We start from the raw sequence: 15053 nt of genomic DNA on the forward strand, positions 1-15053 counted from the left end.
TAGATATACAGAAAAAAGACGCCATTACTGACATGGACAGACAGGTGCCAAAAACTCCCCCTTTTGCAATTTGTATTGATGAAGAAGTGGTCTTGTTGCGTTGCAAAGCGGTGCTGCAAAGCGAGTCCATGCGCTAAAAAAACACACAGAGGCTTCTTGCACCCATGCCACATTTTCCTCGTTTTCCTGAAAAACCACAAAAGGAGCACCGCTTTTGAAATAAGGCAGACAATGCTTGCAACGGATGAGACCATTCGCCATGGAAAGTGGCGGTTGACTATACTGACAGTCTGCAATTCGCGTATCCACCAATAGTGAGGCATTACACTGCAAATTCATCTTGGCGCATTGCGTTTCGCAGCTCGACCAAAAATTATCCTTTGTTTCCTCTGCCCCATCGTGTGAAGGGGTCGCAAATGCGTAGACAATGCCGGTGTGCTCCCGTGGGTTGGAAGAAGAAGCATTGACAGCGGACAGCAATAAGCTCAACTCATGCACAGAGGCGAGAGGAACGGTAGCTGTCCTTAACTGCGCCATGCGCGCTCGTGTGGGGTGAAGATATTCTGCGGCCCTATTAAACCGCATAAGCCACATGTACGAGTGTGGAGATGCTTCGGCAGCCTTCTCTACGGAGTGTAGACCCAGCGGGAGTGGCAGCTCCAACGTGGACCTTCGCAACAACGCCACCCCACCGTACTTCGTGACGTGTACATCGGACGGAACACGCGTTAGGTGAGCGCCATATTTATTTCGCCACTTCCTCAGTTCCGCGCTCTGCGTGAGGCCAAAACGCGTGCGTGTTTCCATCTCGATTGGCAGAAAATATTCCATGTGAAGACGTTCATACCGCGTCCACCACTCGTAGTGATAACTGCGGTCTCGCCACGAGAGCGGCAGTTCCGTCCGCATCATGACTTTCATGGGCTGCAGCGCGTAGTCCAGGTGCTCCAGGTTAAACCACGGTTTAGGATTCCCATTAAAATGATACACCCCATGGGGACGCCGCATCCATTCACCAACGGCGGCAAAGCAGTTACGGAAGAGAACGCCATCACGCGCCTGCCAACGATTGTACCTGTAGCTCCCAAACCGAAATTCCAAATAAAGCTTGAGGAATACCTTCATGGAAGGCCTCAAACTCATGAGACTCGTCTGAAAATACTTCTCAGACCCAACAGCAAACAATAAAGGCAATTTCTTGGAACGCAGCAGTCTCTGCCACTCGTGTTCAGTCAAAGTGTAAGAAAGTGACGCACGGCGTGCCTGGGTCCAATAGCTAGTGTGGTTGGAGTTCACAACGGTGGCAATCCTTTCATGCGCTTGTAGAAGATAGTCCGGATTAGCTGTGATAAGGGAGTCGGCGTCGAGAAAAAGAATCCCGTCTTTATAGTCCTCCAGCATGTACAGGTACAGCTTGTCAAATGTCGCCTTGTATGCACTCTTTGGCGCCCACTTTTGTAGCCCACTGAAAATTTGCACACGATCAAAGAGAACCTGAAGTAATGGAAACATTTCAGACTTGATGTTTTCATTAATTATCAACACAATATCGGCACCACGGCTACGGCTAAGGGGCGAATATTCGCGGATGGATTCTGCCAATACCATTGCTCCGTCCAAGTAGCGATGGGTTGAGACCATAATAACGTAGGCGTACTTTGGCGGATGCCGTATTGCGTCAGCCAACCTTTTTTGTATGCCTGCATCGCACGCTACTCCTACATCTCCTCCGCGGACGCTGTCCCCTTCACCGCGTGCATGCTTAGAAACGTTATGCATACGCAGTTGCCATGCGTTGCAGTACAGCGGGTGGTATACGCCTCCCACAAATTCACGAAGCATCCCAATCTGAAACGATTCATCCATAGGAATTGTCAGATTTTCCGGCAACGGAGGGCAAAGAGTTGAGGTTATGTCGTCATTGCTACTGGCACTGTATCCTATCATCTCAATAATCTCCTTAAGCCTCCACGCCCTCGTACGATCTGTAAATTGCACATGAAGCAACGATGAGTTCTCAAAAAAGTGTGTCACATGTTTCTTTGCGTTAGCAACACCAGTTGGCGTTATAGCATCATCTCGTGTTTGTTTGCCAGAGTCAAGAGAAGAGAGAAATGACGCCGTTGCTGGGGAGTCTGGTGCAGGCCGGGGACGTTTCCCCTCCGCGCTCGCCGCGGCACGCTCCTCTCGTCCAAGAGGTAGTGACGGCGTCTGCGGTGGTGCGTTCCCTCGCTGCCGATGCAGCCAAGGAAGCGAGTTGCACACGAGAAAGACCAGAATGAGCATCAGCGAGGCGCACGAGCATCGGAAGCCTCCGCCGCGGTGCGTCCCACGACGAAGCCGCTTGGGGAGAGGCATCCCCCCAAACACCCCCCCGCCCCTGCGGGAGGCCGACACACGCCAACGGGGAGAGGAGGAATCGGCAGAGCCGAGAGCCGGAGGCGGCGGAGAAATGGGCACAGCAAGCATCTTCAGAGAGAAAACTACAGAGAAGGCAAAAAAACAAAACCGCGATGTATGAAGCTAACCGTGTGAGGGCGAGGGATGCCTTCTACTATCGGAAAAGGAGAGAAAGGGGAGAAAAAAAGAGATGTTCCTAGGGAGGGGGGGGGCACAAAAAGGGTTAAAACAGTAAAAACAGTATGTATGTATATATATATATATGTGTATACATATATCAAGGAACACAGTCCTATAATTCACAAGGCAACCCCACCGCAATTAAAGTCTTCGTCAAGTTGTTTTTTTTTTCTTACTTCTTCTTCGCCCTTCTACCAGGGCAACTGCAGTCAGCAGCACATACGTTCATGAACCCATTCCAGTCGGTTGCAGGAGCGCCAGATCCGGCTTGACGTCTAATGGTGCATTCCGTGTCTCCTCCGCATCGGCCATGGCCATTCTAGCCTTCACCTGCGTGGCCGCTGCCACAAGCCCTTGCAGAATATCACGCGCCTCCTCTTCGCTCTGCGGGACCAGGTCAGGTCGCGACTGCAACGTCGTTGCATTTGCCTCTGCCACACTGTACGACTCCACTGCACTAATATACGGCGGTCCCGTCATCTGCCCTGCAATGGACGGGGCGGCAAATTTCCCTTGCATACCGAGTGGATCCCCGCGGTGGCGGTAAGGCGAGTAGAGCGAAGGTGGATATATCGTTCGTATCAGTAATCCCGGAGACGTACGAGGGTCGTATGGGTCTAGTGAACGGTGCAGTTCCGATTCGGTTGAGAGAAGAGATGCGGCCCCCAGCTGCACGAGCTGTCGCAATACGTCAGTCATGTCATCCGTCGTAGGGGTTGAGTCCCCCGCGCCATCTTCGGTGGGGCAGCAGAGGTCGTAGACGTTGTCTTCTTCGCCCTGTGCGTCGCTAACCGCGGGGAGGCCCTCAAACGGCAGCGTCGCCACGACACGCCCGGTCGCACGATGCTTAATGTAGACGCCTGCGAGATCGCCAGCGAGTCCAAATGAGCCACAGATGTCTCTCAGTGTGACGGACGCGTCTGGAACCTCCACGAACTGGTCGCCGTGGTGCACCAGGGCCTGCATCACTCCCCCGCACTGCCGCCACCGCACCAAGGAGACAACACGCAAGCCAAGAGCAGCAGGAATCAAGGGAAGAGAAACACAAAATAAAAACAAACAGCAGCTAGAACAGAAAACACACATAAAGGGGAATACTTCTCTCCCTCATTCTCTCCCCGTCCCCCAGGCAGGGCAGTAGCAACAACAAAAAAAAACAACATATTCGGAGGATATAAAAAAAAAACACTGTACTGGCAATGCGCCACCAGAGCAAGCAAGCCACGCATTCAATAAAGCCAGGCCTATGTACCATACCCCGCTTGTTTTAATTCTTCGTTATTGTTGTTGTTTTTACTCTCACACGCTCTCAAAGTAAGTTCCATTCGCTAATTTATTTGCGGGAACTGAAACATGAACACGAAACAACAACAAAAACCCAAACCAAAATAGGGCGAAAATAAGAAGCAAAAAAAAAATAGTACATGCAGATTGCCAAGGAAGCACGCACAGAGATAGTATGGAAGGGACCGTGGTACGCCCGGGGACAGCGATGCGTCCATCAGGTCGTTCGACGCAAAATGTGGGTGACGGACGGCAGGCGAAGTATGAATGCCACTGGGGGGCAACTCGAGAGCAGAGCGGCTGCAACGGCCATCACAAAAACAACCACAACTTGTAGGTAGGGAAATGTAAACGCGACATCCATTTGCGAGAAGAGCTGATTCTGCAGCTGCATACTATACCCCACCATAACACCCACAATCAGACCCAATACGGCGGAAGCAATGACGACAACAAACGCCTCCCAGATAAAAATTCTGTAGATCTGCGGCTTGGTCATACCTATGCAGAGATAAATTCCAATCTCCTTCGTTGATTCTGACACATTTGCCGTCATGCTCGCAAGTAGGGAAAAACAACAGATTGCCATGGTAATACCTTGTGTAAAGGTAAAAAAGAAGCCAAGCATACGTTCTGCAATACCCAAATACTCCGCTGTTGTTCCATCGTCTCGAATAATAAACTTTGTAATACGACTACGCCGAATGTAACTTGACATTTTTTGAGATACAAACTCCACCTGGCTTGCGTTTGGAACACGTAGACTCACTGTGGATAATGTCAGGCTGCGAACACTTAGATAATCAATTGCACTCAAACGAGCCAAGGAAGGAAATGAAGTCAACAGCGCCCCCGTCATGCCGCGGTACTTTGACATGGGTACTTGAGGAGCTGCATCCAATACCGCAGACGGCTTTACAGCATAGCGCACATTCTCTACGGATCGTTTAACACTGTCTGTTATTGAGCCAATTACAAGCAGAGCTGCATCCGAAAGCGACTTTGACTGAAGGGTCGAATACACTGACGTAGACATGATAACCCGATTTCTGTTTACTGTGTAGAGAGCACCTGAAAGAGAATACTTTCGACTCGCGCGATCGTACTTATTTACCCGAAGAAACTCCTTATCAAGCACCTCAAAGTAATTGGGTGATATGGCACGAAAACCACCCATGAGAGCCCCTTCATACCGTCCAGGTGAATATAAGGTCACATTTTGTACATGCAATTTACGCGAAACCGGATTGGAAAGAAAAGTTATCGCTGACACCTGCGGGAGAGACGTTTGCACGTGGCGCGCCATTTCGGCAAACTTAAATAGGTCGATGCTCTCGAACTCAATCACCACATCAGCCCCCATCGATCGTCGGACACCGTGCTGGAAAGACCTTAGTTGAACCTGAAAGGCAATGGTGATGAATAAAATAAAACCAAGCGAGAATGCATACATCAATGTGGTTTTACGGTTCCGTTTTCGATGAGCCACCAAACACCTTTGAAAGGCCTGAAATACGGCGTCGTTCTCCCAAAAGAAAAAGAGGTACGCCGCCGACGTTTGCAGAACCCGTTCAAAGTTCACCGCCAGCAACACCAGTCCTGCTAGCATCCCAAGCAGGACACCAAAGAAGATGACGAAAAGCCAATCCAACCGCATGCGCATCAGCACGGCAGGAAAAAAGTAGTATAGTAAAAATCCAAAGACGAAAAAGGCAAGCCCAATACCGAACAGCATATAACGTAATGCTCTTGTGTCGCCTTCACGTATAATTTTGTACACAACACCCACGTTGCGCCCGCGTGTAGCATTCAAGGCATCCGGAAGTTTTTGTGAGAGAATGGTGATCACAGGAAGAATAGCTCCAACAAGCGGAAGCAACAGTCCGGCCAACGTCGCCCAACCAACGGCTTGTCCTGAAATAAAGTGAGGTAATTCAACGCCAATCATATTATGAACCAACTTACGCAACCCAAGAAACACCAACTGTCCTGTAAGAAGCCCAAGTAACCATGCAGGTATCGTAAAGGAATACGCGTTTGTAAGCAGCATAAACACGAGATTTGCCCCTGAAAAACCAATCATCCGCTTAATACCTAACTCATACACTCGACTCTCTACAGTTAAATTGAGCAATGAGTATATAAGCATAACACTGAGAAAGGCTAGTGATACCAGTATAATCGACACGAGCAATCCCACAAAGAGTGAAAAAAAACGGACGCTGTACAAAAACTTTACTATAGGCGTATTCACTGAGATTTGGTTGTAACCAATTGGTTCGGCAATAGAAGTGACCCAGGTAGAGATGTGTCGTCGTATAAGTGAATAATCCGTCGTCTTGTACGTATGCATACGAACCTTTGGGTCTAAATTAAAGTAAATAGAGGAAGCAGCCAACCTTGGATCCCGCCTTGCAAACCGCTCCACCTCCTCTCTATTCACTTCGTCATGTAATCCTTCAGCAACGGTGGCAACTAGTGAGTCGTAGTCAATAACGGCAAAATCCTCCACGTCCAACTTGGAACGATCTGGAGGAATAATGGCCACGACTCTGAAAGGCATGATGGCGCGTGCATTCCTTCCCACAGAAGGAACATTTTGAAGAAGCGCCCGAAGGGGAGTGCCAAATTCTGCGCTAATCACGACTGTATCACCGACCTTTGTGTTATTTACGGCAATAGCAACAACTTTAGACAAAACCACTTCCCCCTTTGCAAGTGGTGGCCCTTTCCATGAAGTTCCAAAGCCCATTCTCGTTTCGCGTTCAGAGTTAATAGCCACAACACGAAGAGAGAAATCGTTTTCATGACAGTGTTGCCCTACACAGCCCTTACGACACAATCTTCCATTGTTTGAGTACCATAAATCCTTCGGCTCCTTTACCCCTGTACAATCGGCAAAATTCACAATAGATGCCGACAATGTAATACGAGGGGAGTGGTAGTTGCGTGCGGTGTCCTCTGGCGGAAAAAGCTCTTCAATGGTGGAGTAGTTTAACGACGCCCAACTACCTAGCTCCCCGCCAGGCAATAAGAAAAGATCATTCTGTCCGTTGTATGCCTCACCCAGGCGGAGGAAAATGATGGGAAGGTTAAAAATAACCGACACGAGAATAATGCACAGAAACACCACCAGAAAGACAGAGAAAAAACTTATGCAGTAGGAAACTTTATGGGCCTTGGCGGAGATGAGTGAAAGCTTCAGAAAAACACCAAGCATTAGGAAAAATCTATTGCGCTCCGCAAAAAGACGCCGTATCGATCCGGTCCAGCCCTCACCTTCCTCATCCAGCTCCAGGTTCATGATTGCGTGGGGATCCACCACTGCCCCCTGGTCAGCATTCTGCGTCATTGCCAACGCCTTGCTAGCTTCTTGCCCTTTCTATCGTTGTGTGTGTGTGTTTGTGTCTTCCCCCACCTTTTTCTCACGCCTCACCACCACATATTTGTTTGCAGGCAAGCAGGCAAAAGAGGGGGAGGGGGAGGGTAAGAGGCGCAGGTGCATGCGTAAGGGGAAATAAGAAACAAACAACGCAAATGAATGGGGAAAGCATCAAAAACAACAACGCGGAGCGTGGCTTCAACCACAGCGGGAGGGGATCAGCACAATCCGCTCAGCTTCAGATCAAGTTCGCAGCGTCACCGCGACACAGTAGCAAACATGCAATATACATAGTAATAAAAGCAGGAGCTGCTACTGAGCGCAGAACCTCCAGCAAAGAAAAACTACAAAAAAAAAGACACCAGGAGGCAAAGAAAACCACGCACAACGAGAAACACATGATAGAAAAGACTCCCTGCGGGTGCATGCACGTACAGCGAAGCACATCAGTATAAGCACTCGTGCAAAGGTTGCTATATGGAACCATCATCCAGTACCGTATGCAGTCATCGTCAGAATAAAAACAACAACAAACAGAGTCTCTGGAGGAAAGCGGTTTCCAGAAATGCAGTATTTTATTTTGCCTTTGCTTTTTTACATCAGGCTCAAGGTTGCACATCCGGCGTGCACCTGCCGCATCGAGACAAGAATTCCAGGTACTGTTTTTTTTCTCATTTCATTCTGCTGGTTTGTTGCATTTCTATCACCTCTCTCCCCAATGACATCTGGTAGTCCAATAAGATTGCCTGAGTCTTCATCCGGAACTGGAGCTGGTTCCAGGGCACTGCTGTCAATAGAACGGGAACGGTCCTCGGCTGGTGCAAAGTTGGATGACGCCGTTCGCGCCTCTTTGCTGAACTGTAAATGGGGCCCCGCCTCCGCCTCCGCCTCCGCCTCCGCCTCCGCCTCCTCGGTGGAATCCGTGCGGCGAGGCTCCGGCCTCTTTGCCGCCTCTACGAGCAAATTCGCAAGCCGTTTTTGATGAGTCATATATTCAGTCTCATAAGACGCACACAAAGTGAAGGGGATTGGTTGCGTTTCCTGAAACTCTTTGGTTGGTTTCCCCTTTTTCTTCTTTTCACTCTTGGACTTACCTGCACGGCCGAGGCGCAAAAATCGGGCCAGAGACGCCACTTCCGGTGTATACACCTCAGCCACAGGTTTGTCTTCCGTCAAGTTGGCCGCGAACGGTGAGGACGTCGCGCCGCGTAAGGCCTTGGAACGTCGCCCGCTGCGGGCCACGCTTCCTCGTGTCTGCAGCATCGATTGTTGTTCTTCCTCCCAGGGAGCATAAAGACGGCGAATGTTGAGGCTGGCTTCAAGGGTGTCCGGTGACACAAACTTGCTTTTAAAGGATCCGTTCAAATTCAACGGCGCAAACTTTGTTTCTGTTTCGTTCATAGTTGGAGACATCTCCAGAGCCAATTGACGCAAGGCGTTGTGCTGCATCACCCCGGTTTTAACTCGGCGTACCGCGTCCGAAAACTCCTGCTCGACTTTTGCTACAAACACATCATCATGCCCGCATGTGGAGGTGACATCGTGCTCATCGCACAAATCCATGCTCTCTAGCTTCTCAGCGGAGGATGAGGAGAGCACCGGCCCCGCCAGTCTCGCCGAAGGAAGCGAAGATGAACCCCATACAATGTAGGTCATGCGAACCGCTAAAGAGAGATGCAACAGAGAGCACGACGCGGACTCTTCCTCAACGGGCCATCGTCGTCTCCGCAGCCTGTCAAACTTAGCGTTGGAGTCGGACTGAGATAGTGGACGAGTATTGATAAAAATAGGAGCATCCGTAAACTGCTCAAGGCGGACATCCTCATCCTCGCGCAACAAATCACAGTAGTGAAGAAAATGCTTTGCAAGCGTATTTCCCTGTTCAGGACTTTGCAATATTCGTTGAAAGACACTTAAAACTCCTTTTCGAAGGCGTGGAAAAGGGATACTCGCATCCAGTTCATCAATATTCTGCAGAGGCTCCGCCTCATCGTTCGGAATAATAGACTTTAGCATGGCATTCATCCAACCTTCTTGCTGCTCCATGTAGGTATCCAACGTTAACTGCAGATACTCATCATGGAAATGTGTGGGTAGACCGTAGCGGGAATCGACGTCAAAGAAATCCGTAAAGCGCAGAAGTGGAGATGGTTGATCCATTCCTACGGCAAATCGCAAACGTCGCATCTGCGTCTCTGAAGGAGGAAACCAACCAACCTTTGTGAGGTGCTCCAGTGAATTCAAAATGCCGTCCACGGTGGTACTGTCTCCAGATTGCGTTAGCGCCTCTACAAGCGAGAAGCGCGCCCCACCACAACAGGAAACAGCATAGGTGGCAAAACAATGTTTATACATTAATTCCACAACCTCGTCAAAGGGGAGAAGTCCACGTGATGCTGAATATGATACTGCCTCCTTCTTAAAGCGCTGCCGCTTACCTCGCTGCTCTTCCGAGATATTCGGGCCCTTATTCGCCTTAAAGGCCTCTAGTAACGACGCATGTGGACCTAAGATGGCTCTAATTTTTTCATCAAGAGTCACCCATGCCGCTGGAATTTCTCCCTTATCCTTGCTTTTACCAGCATCTGTGTCCAGTAACGAAATTTCATTGCATTCATTTTTCGCCGGCGCCGTGGGCGATTCAGCCTCTTCTTCAGGAGGGGGAAACAAGTAATCATGAATATTGTGTTTTAAGATATTGAAATCGGCCCTTTTAGGCTCAACAGCTCGCTCTTGCGGGGACGCCAGTGCAGCGCCGCCTCTGTCACTACCTGGCAGGATGAGACCAAATCCCTCTCCATCGCTATCAGCGTCCATGCAGGTGCTCTGCTCCACCAAGGGGGTTGTATCAATAATCTCCACAACTTTATTCAAAGCGTTAAATGGAGTTTCATCAATAATTTCGTCCCCAACCGTCTTCTTCTGCGGCGGTGCATCGGAGTCGGTCGTGCCGTCCAATTCGGATTTCTCCAAAGACCGCGGACCAAGATGATGGCAGAGAGTGTTCTCCAAGTCCTTGCGCAAAGCCTCTAGGCTAGCCCAAAAATTGATGCCCACCGTTTCCGGAATTTGCTGATGCGCAGTAAGATAAAACAGTCGAAAGTCTGCATCCACCTCCTTATATTCTTCGGCATAATAGTACAAAGCAAATAGAAGCTCACGAGCCTGGGGTGAGAGTACCACAGGTACTTCTGTGCCATCCTCTCGAATCGAGGCAATAGAAGGATACATAAAGCGTCCCGTGTCGGAAGGTCTTTCGCTTCTACCTGCTAGGCCTCTTACCACAATTCGTCTCGGCTCTTCCGTTGCAGTGCCTGCCGGTGTCGCGTTGAGTGGATAACTGCGCTGCACAAAATCGACTAGAGCGGCCAGGAAGGTTGCTGGATAAGATGGTTTTTTTTCCGCCTCTTCGTTACCTGCTGCATCTCCTTCTCCTTCCCCAGGAAGAGGCTTAGTTGATGCATTGCGTGGTGCCTTGAACTCCCTCACACGCCTCTCCATTTCTTTTTATAGTGAGCTAGCCGCTCACTCCAGAAGGAATATAATACCAGACGAAGGGCCGCCTTATCATATTGTGCCGTGTTTGGCACCTCCTCATCCTCATGGACGTCAGTCATCGAAGTGGCGTTTTGCCGCGGAAGAAGTAGTGATGCTAGTGAAAGAACAGGAAACGCACGGCGCGAGACTTCAAGGCGCGTTATCGTATTTTCTGCACTATTAACATCCGAGCGCTCAGCAACGCTGAGGGGCATAAAATCAATGGTATACATCCCACGCCAGCGCGGTAGCTGCGCCTTCAATTGTATCGTCGGCAGTTTCTCCGTACTTTCCGTTGTTCCCCAGCCTTGATCCGTCACGAGTCGAAGAAGGAGGCTCGGGCTGTACATGTCAACAAACCGACCCCCAAGTGGTGTGCGTCGGAAGAAGAGCGGCTCCGTTTTAGCGGGGATGGGCTCTTCCATCTGGGCGTATCCCATAAAACGTCGTTGTAGACGCACAAAGAGAAACAATGACCACGCGTCGTCCTGCGAGAGAAGATAGTCCACGTAGGAGCTTCCTCCAGTTATAGTTCGCAGCTCCTCAAGACACCACATGAGTTTTTCGTACTTTTCCTCTAAGGAAGCCTGACGTCGCCCTTGTATCCCGATGTAATGGTCACGTCGCACGATTCTTCGCTCCAGGCGTTCAATCAAGTGAAAGGCATCCTCCAGGTAACTGTGCGAAAGTTGCGCCTCCTTTTCGGCACTCTCCAAGGCTCTTTTAGTTTCCTGCAAAGACTTTTCCGTCTCTCTCCAAAGACGCGACATGTGTGACAACTCACGTTTTGTCTGACCAAGCTGCATCAATTGCACACGACGTGAACTTTCGGAAGAAACATGAGAGTTGGCGCCCTGTCCGGCGACATTCAACTCACTGGCGCGCTGCTTCCAGGCATCCAACTCTCGCTTCATGCTCTCTATCTGTACTCGCATCTCTTGATTCCTTGCTAGATACTGCTGTTTTTTTTTCTCTGTCGCAGTTAGTTGCGACTTCAGTTGCGTGTTTTCCTGCTGCAACTCATGATGTGAAATGCACTTGGCGTTGTACGCCGCCTCGACCTGCTGCAGCTGCGATCGCAAGAAGGACACCTCGTAGCTTGTTCCATCCACAAGCAGCATTGGGCCAGTGTCGGCTTGCACGGGTCCGGAGGTGGGAGACGGGGAGGAAGAATTCTCAGAAGCAAGAAATCGCACGCGCGCAGTGTCTTGTTGTAGATTTTTTTCCTGCAAAGAAGCGCTCCTCTCGGAATGCGAAAAATCAGTGACGCTTGACGCAGGAACGGAGTTGTCACCCGCAACTTCAGGGATCTCTGCCGTGATGCGTTCCTCGTGCAGGGGCACGCGTCGACTAGCCTTATCAAGCAGCGAAAAAAAGCCGGGAGTGCCCTCCACAAAGGTTGTGGCTCCAAAGCCAAACATCCCATCGCCTCTAAAAACCGTGCCTGCAGAAACGGCGGCATCTATCGACCGCGGGGTGACCATCCAACCAGCGCATTTCTCTAGTGCAGGATGTTGCAGCTTACCACCCTTCGTTTTACCAATATTTATGGCGGGTAACGTGGAAGCAATGACAGGAACCATCCCTGGCGCAAGCAGCGCCGCCTCGGAGGCCTTTACACGCATGACATACATGAGCTCGCGATCTAACAGGGCATGAAGGTTACTTCCATAAATTTCAGGATGAGTTGCAAAATGTCGAATGCACTTATGGAGCATGCGTAAAGGATCCATGACGTTGCCGTCATCCTGCTGCATAAGTGGGACCAACATGCGTGGGACTCCACTAATAGAAGAACAGCTTAGACGGTCCAGTTGTGAGCGGCTCGACATCCGCCTTTGCCCAGTCATCTTGGAAAGTCTGTGAAGTTTCACGGCATCAGGAGGCATCGTGGCAGAACCTACTTCGCTGCCGAGTGGACCAGTGAGTGCGTCGGTACCCCGCACCTCCGTATCCGTCGCAAATGCCTCCAAAAACTGTTTCCTTCGATGCATTTTTCTTTTACTTTTTTTTTTTCCTCGCTCTTGAAAGACCTCGCCTGCGTGTATGTGGGCTTTGTTGTTGCTGTTTAATATCCCTCAGCTTTTTTTTTCTTTAGAAACAGTTCCTTTCCTCCCTGTACCTGCCCCCCTGCGTCATGTGTGTGGGTGAAGAAAAGAGAGAGAGAGAGAGAGAGAGAGAGCCGGGAAGTCACCTCATTTGGCCAACGTGAGAGTTGCTTGTGGGGCAAGGAAAGACAGCGTAGGTAAGTGCAACTTTGCAGGGGCACCAGCTCTCCTTCATTGCCTTCTGGGACCTCTTGCACCCTCCTGCATGGTTTGGTGGAGGCGAGTAAGACGGTGGAGTTGTCCCGCCAACAGTATAGCCCCCGGGACAGTATATATTTTCATTGATGCGCATTCTATGGGGCGGCAGTAGGTAGTGGGAGAAGCAAATGCATAAAAATAGCACGGCTCTCAACTAAACCTTTTACGCATATTGCACTTCCTTTCCGCCTCGCGCTCGCTCTCTCGCTCTACCCCTTTCTTTTCACCCCAACTCACAACGTAGAACGCAGACGAAATTAAAAGGAATTAAAAAAAAAAAAAGTGGAACAGTAAACCTAGATCCGTGTATGAGGCATCCCCAGAGGTGTCACCTCGCTTCCCCTCCCCTCCCCTTCTACCCATTTCCTTTTCTCCAAGAAATGGTTCCACCGTTCTCCTTTGGTTGCCTCACGCCTGCGTTCCCCCACGAGAAAATTGGAAAAAAAAAAGACTGGAGTAGGTAAGGAGCAAGTCAAAAACAACAACAACAACAAAACAACAAATAAACAAATAAATATAAGTGGTGGGGGCGGAGAATTGCCGTATCGGAATCCATCCTAAGAGGGGTGCAGCTGTAGGTATGCATGTATAAATGGGTGCATAAAGTTAGAGGAAAATGGTGTGCAGGAATAGGCGGAGTACTTCCTTTATTCACCACTACTCATAGCAGGGGCCGCTGGTTTACCCACAGTGTCCAACAACTGCGTGAGAACGTCTCTCCCTTTTGAGACATTTTCAACAATCCACTCATGTTGCAGCAGCTCAGTGGCGGTGCCACGGTCAGCTGGATTTTGGCAAATACATTTATTCATAAAATTCTCGGCCTTCTGTGAACAATGACACTCGTCAACCAAAGAAAGGGACTTGCACTCCATCACTTGGCGCAAAAGAGCCATGAACCCTGTTGCTGCAGCGGAAAAGGGAAATCGTCCAAGCAGCAGCTGGGCGATGAGCACGCCCACGCTCCAGATGTCACTTGGAGTACTATATGTCCGCCCCTGAATTCGTTCTGGGCTCATGTATATGGCAGTACCTACAAAAGAGTTGACGCCAAGTGTTTCCGCGCTTGCGGCGATGCCAAGATCTGCAAGCTTCACGACACCATTTATAGAAAGCATGACATTGGCAGGTTTAATATCGCGATGAATCTGACGTCGCTCTTTTTGATCGGTTTCGGTGGGATAATTGGTCTTTGTGTGAAGTGTTTGTAACGCATGCAATATTTGTGACGCAATGTAGGCACACGCGGGTTCTGGGATGACGGGATGCATAGAGATCAGCTCCTCTAAATTCCCCCAGTCCATATACTCCATGACAAGATAGAGTGTTCCAGCTCTGTAGAAGGCATTGTAAAGCTTCACAGTGTATGTGTTTGCCCCCTGAGAGAAAATGTTACGAAACTCTCCTGCAACGGTAAGTTTATTCATACGGTCCGTGGTCCTAGGAATAGGGAGCTGCTTCACCGCATACACGGCATTGTCCCTTTGATCGATGCACTTGAGGACACTGCCCTGCGTTCCCTTTCCTAAGCACTCCGTACACTTCAGCGCTCCGAGGGAGATGTCCTGACGAGGAACGTGCAGATCACCCTCTCCGGTGAACTCCACCCCACTTGGCCCTACACGTAGGTTGCCCAGCGTGATGTCGTCCTCACTGCTAAGCGAAGGCAGCTGAACCGTCGGTTTGCGCGGGAGCGGGGTAAGTTTCGGCGGCATCGTCACTCCTCTTGTGCTACTGGTAACGGCGCCCACCCAGGTGGTCTCAGAATACGTCTTCCACGCCCCCCCCCCAAAAAAAAAGGCAAAAGCAAAGCACCGCCCATAGAAGAAAAAAAAGGAAGCGAAGAGAAAGCTAGCATATATATATATATACATACATATATATATTCGTGTACGCAACTACAGCAGCGTCTGTAGAGAAATGACGGGAACAACAGAAACAAACAAACAAATTTTCATCCTACC

The 15053-nt window shown here is 49.9% G+C and overlaps 6 protein-coding genes across 6 annotated transcripts, besides 8 other annotated features; all 6 read right to left on the reverse strand.

The window, feature by feature from the left end:
• Positions 1 to 24: 24 nt before the first annotated feature.
• Tco025E_03062 (putative glycogenin glucosyltransferase) lies at positions 25 to 2358 on the reverse strand (the record flags this gene model as incomplete). Its single annotated transcript, XM_029369984.1, has 1 exon — positions 25 to 2358. The coding sequence occupies one exon, from the start codon at positions 2356 to 2358 to the stop codon at positions 25 to 27; it is 2334 nt and encodes a 777-aa protein (XP_029229903.1).
• A 283-nt stretch (positions 2359 to 2641) lies between these two features.
• Positions 2642 to 2678: a microsatellite.
• Positions 2679 to 2805: 127 nt separating this feature from the next.
• Tco025E_03063 (uncharacterized protein) lies at positions 2806 to 3546 on the reverse strand (the record flags this gene model as incomplete). The annotated part of the gene is made up of 1 exon (XM_029369985.1): positions 2806 to 3546. The coding sequence occupies one exon, from the start codon at positions 3544 to 3546 to the stop codon at positions 2806 to 2808; it is 741 nt and encodes a 246-aa protein (XP_029229904.1).
• A 296-nt stretch (positions 3547 to 3842) lies between these two features.
• Positions 3843 to 3875: a microsatellite.
• A 206-nt stretch (positions 3876 to 4081) lies between these two features.
• On the reverse strand, positions 4082 to 7216 carry Tco025E_03064 (permease, family protein; the record flags this gene model as incomplete). The annotated part of the gene is made up of 1 exon (XM_029369986.1): positions 4082 to 7216. One exon carries the CDS (start codon positions 7214 to 7216, stop codon positions 4082 to 4084), a length of 3135 nt encoding a protein of 1044 aa, XP_029229905.1.
• Positions 7217 to 7253: 37 nt separating this feature from the next.
• Positions 7254 to 7272: a microsatellite.
• A 568-nt stretch (positions 7273 to 7840) lies between these two features.
• Positions 7841 to 10477, reverse strand: Tco025E_03065 (uncharacterized protein; the record flags this gene model as incomplete). Its single annotated transcript, XM_029369987.1, has 1 exon — positions 7841 to 10477. The coding sequence occupies one exon, from the start codon at positions 10475 to 10477 to the stop codon at positions 7841 to 7843; it is 2637 nt and encodes an 878-aa protein (XP_029229906.1).
• Positions 10478 to 10731: 254 nt separating this feature from the next.
• Tco025E_03066 (uncharacterized protein) lies at positions 10732 to 12777 on the reverse strand (the record flags this gene model as incomplete). Its single annotated transcript, XM_029369988.1, has 1 exon — positions 10732 to 12777. The coding sequence occupies one exon, from the start codon at positions 12775 to 12777 to the stop codon at positions 10732 to 10734; it is 2046 nt and encodes a 681-aa protein (XP_029229907.1).
• Positions 12778 to 12939: 162 nt separating this feature from the next.
• Positions 12940 to 12965: a microsatellite.
• Positions 12966 to 13417: 452 nt separating this feature from the next.
• Positions 13418 to 13443: a microsatellite.
• A 119-nt stretch (positions 13444 to 13562) lies between these two features.
• Positions 13563 to 13604: a microsatellite.
• Positions 13605 to 13736: 132 nt separating this feature from the next.
• Tco025E_03067 (protein kinase) lies at positions 13737 to 14804 on the reverse strand (the record flags this gene model as incomplete). Its single annotated transcript, XM_029369989.1, has 1 exon — positions 13737 to 14804. The coding sequence occupies one exon, from the start codon at positions 14802 to 14804 to the stop codon at positions 13737 to 13739; it is 1068 nt and encodes a 355-aa protein (XP_029229908.1).
• Positions 14805 to 14945: 141 nt separating this feature from the next.
• Positions 14946 to 14975: a microsatellite.
• A 42-nt stretch (positions 14976 to 15017) lies between these two features.
• Positions 15018 to 15040: a microsatellite.
• The last annotated feature ends 13 nt before the right edge of the window (positions 15041 to 15053 follow it).

Source organism: Trypanosoma conorhini (genome assembly GCF_003719485.1).
Source record: "Trypanosoma conorhini strain 025E chromosome Unknown Tco_14.4_contig_00132, whole genome shotgun sequence".
Taxonomy (NCBI): Eukaryota; Euglenozoa; class Kinetoplastea; order Trypanosomatida; family Trypanosomatidae; genus Trypanosoma; species Trypanosoma conorhini.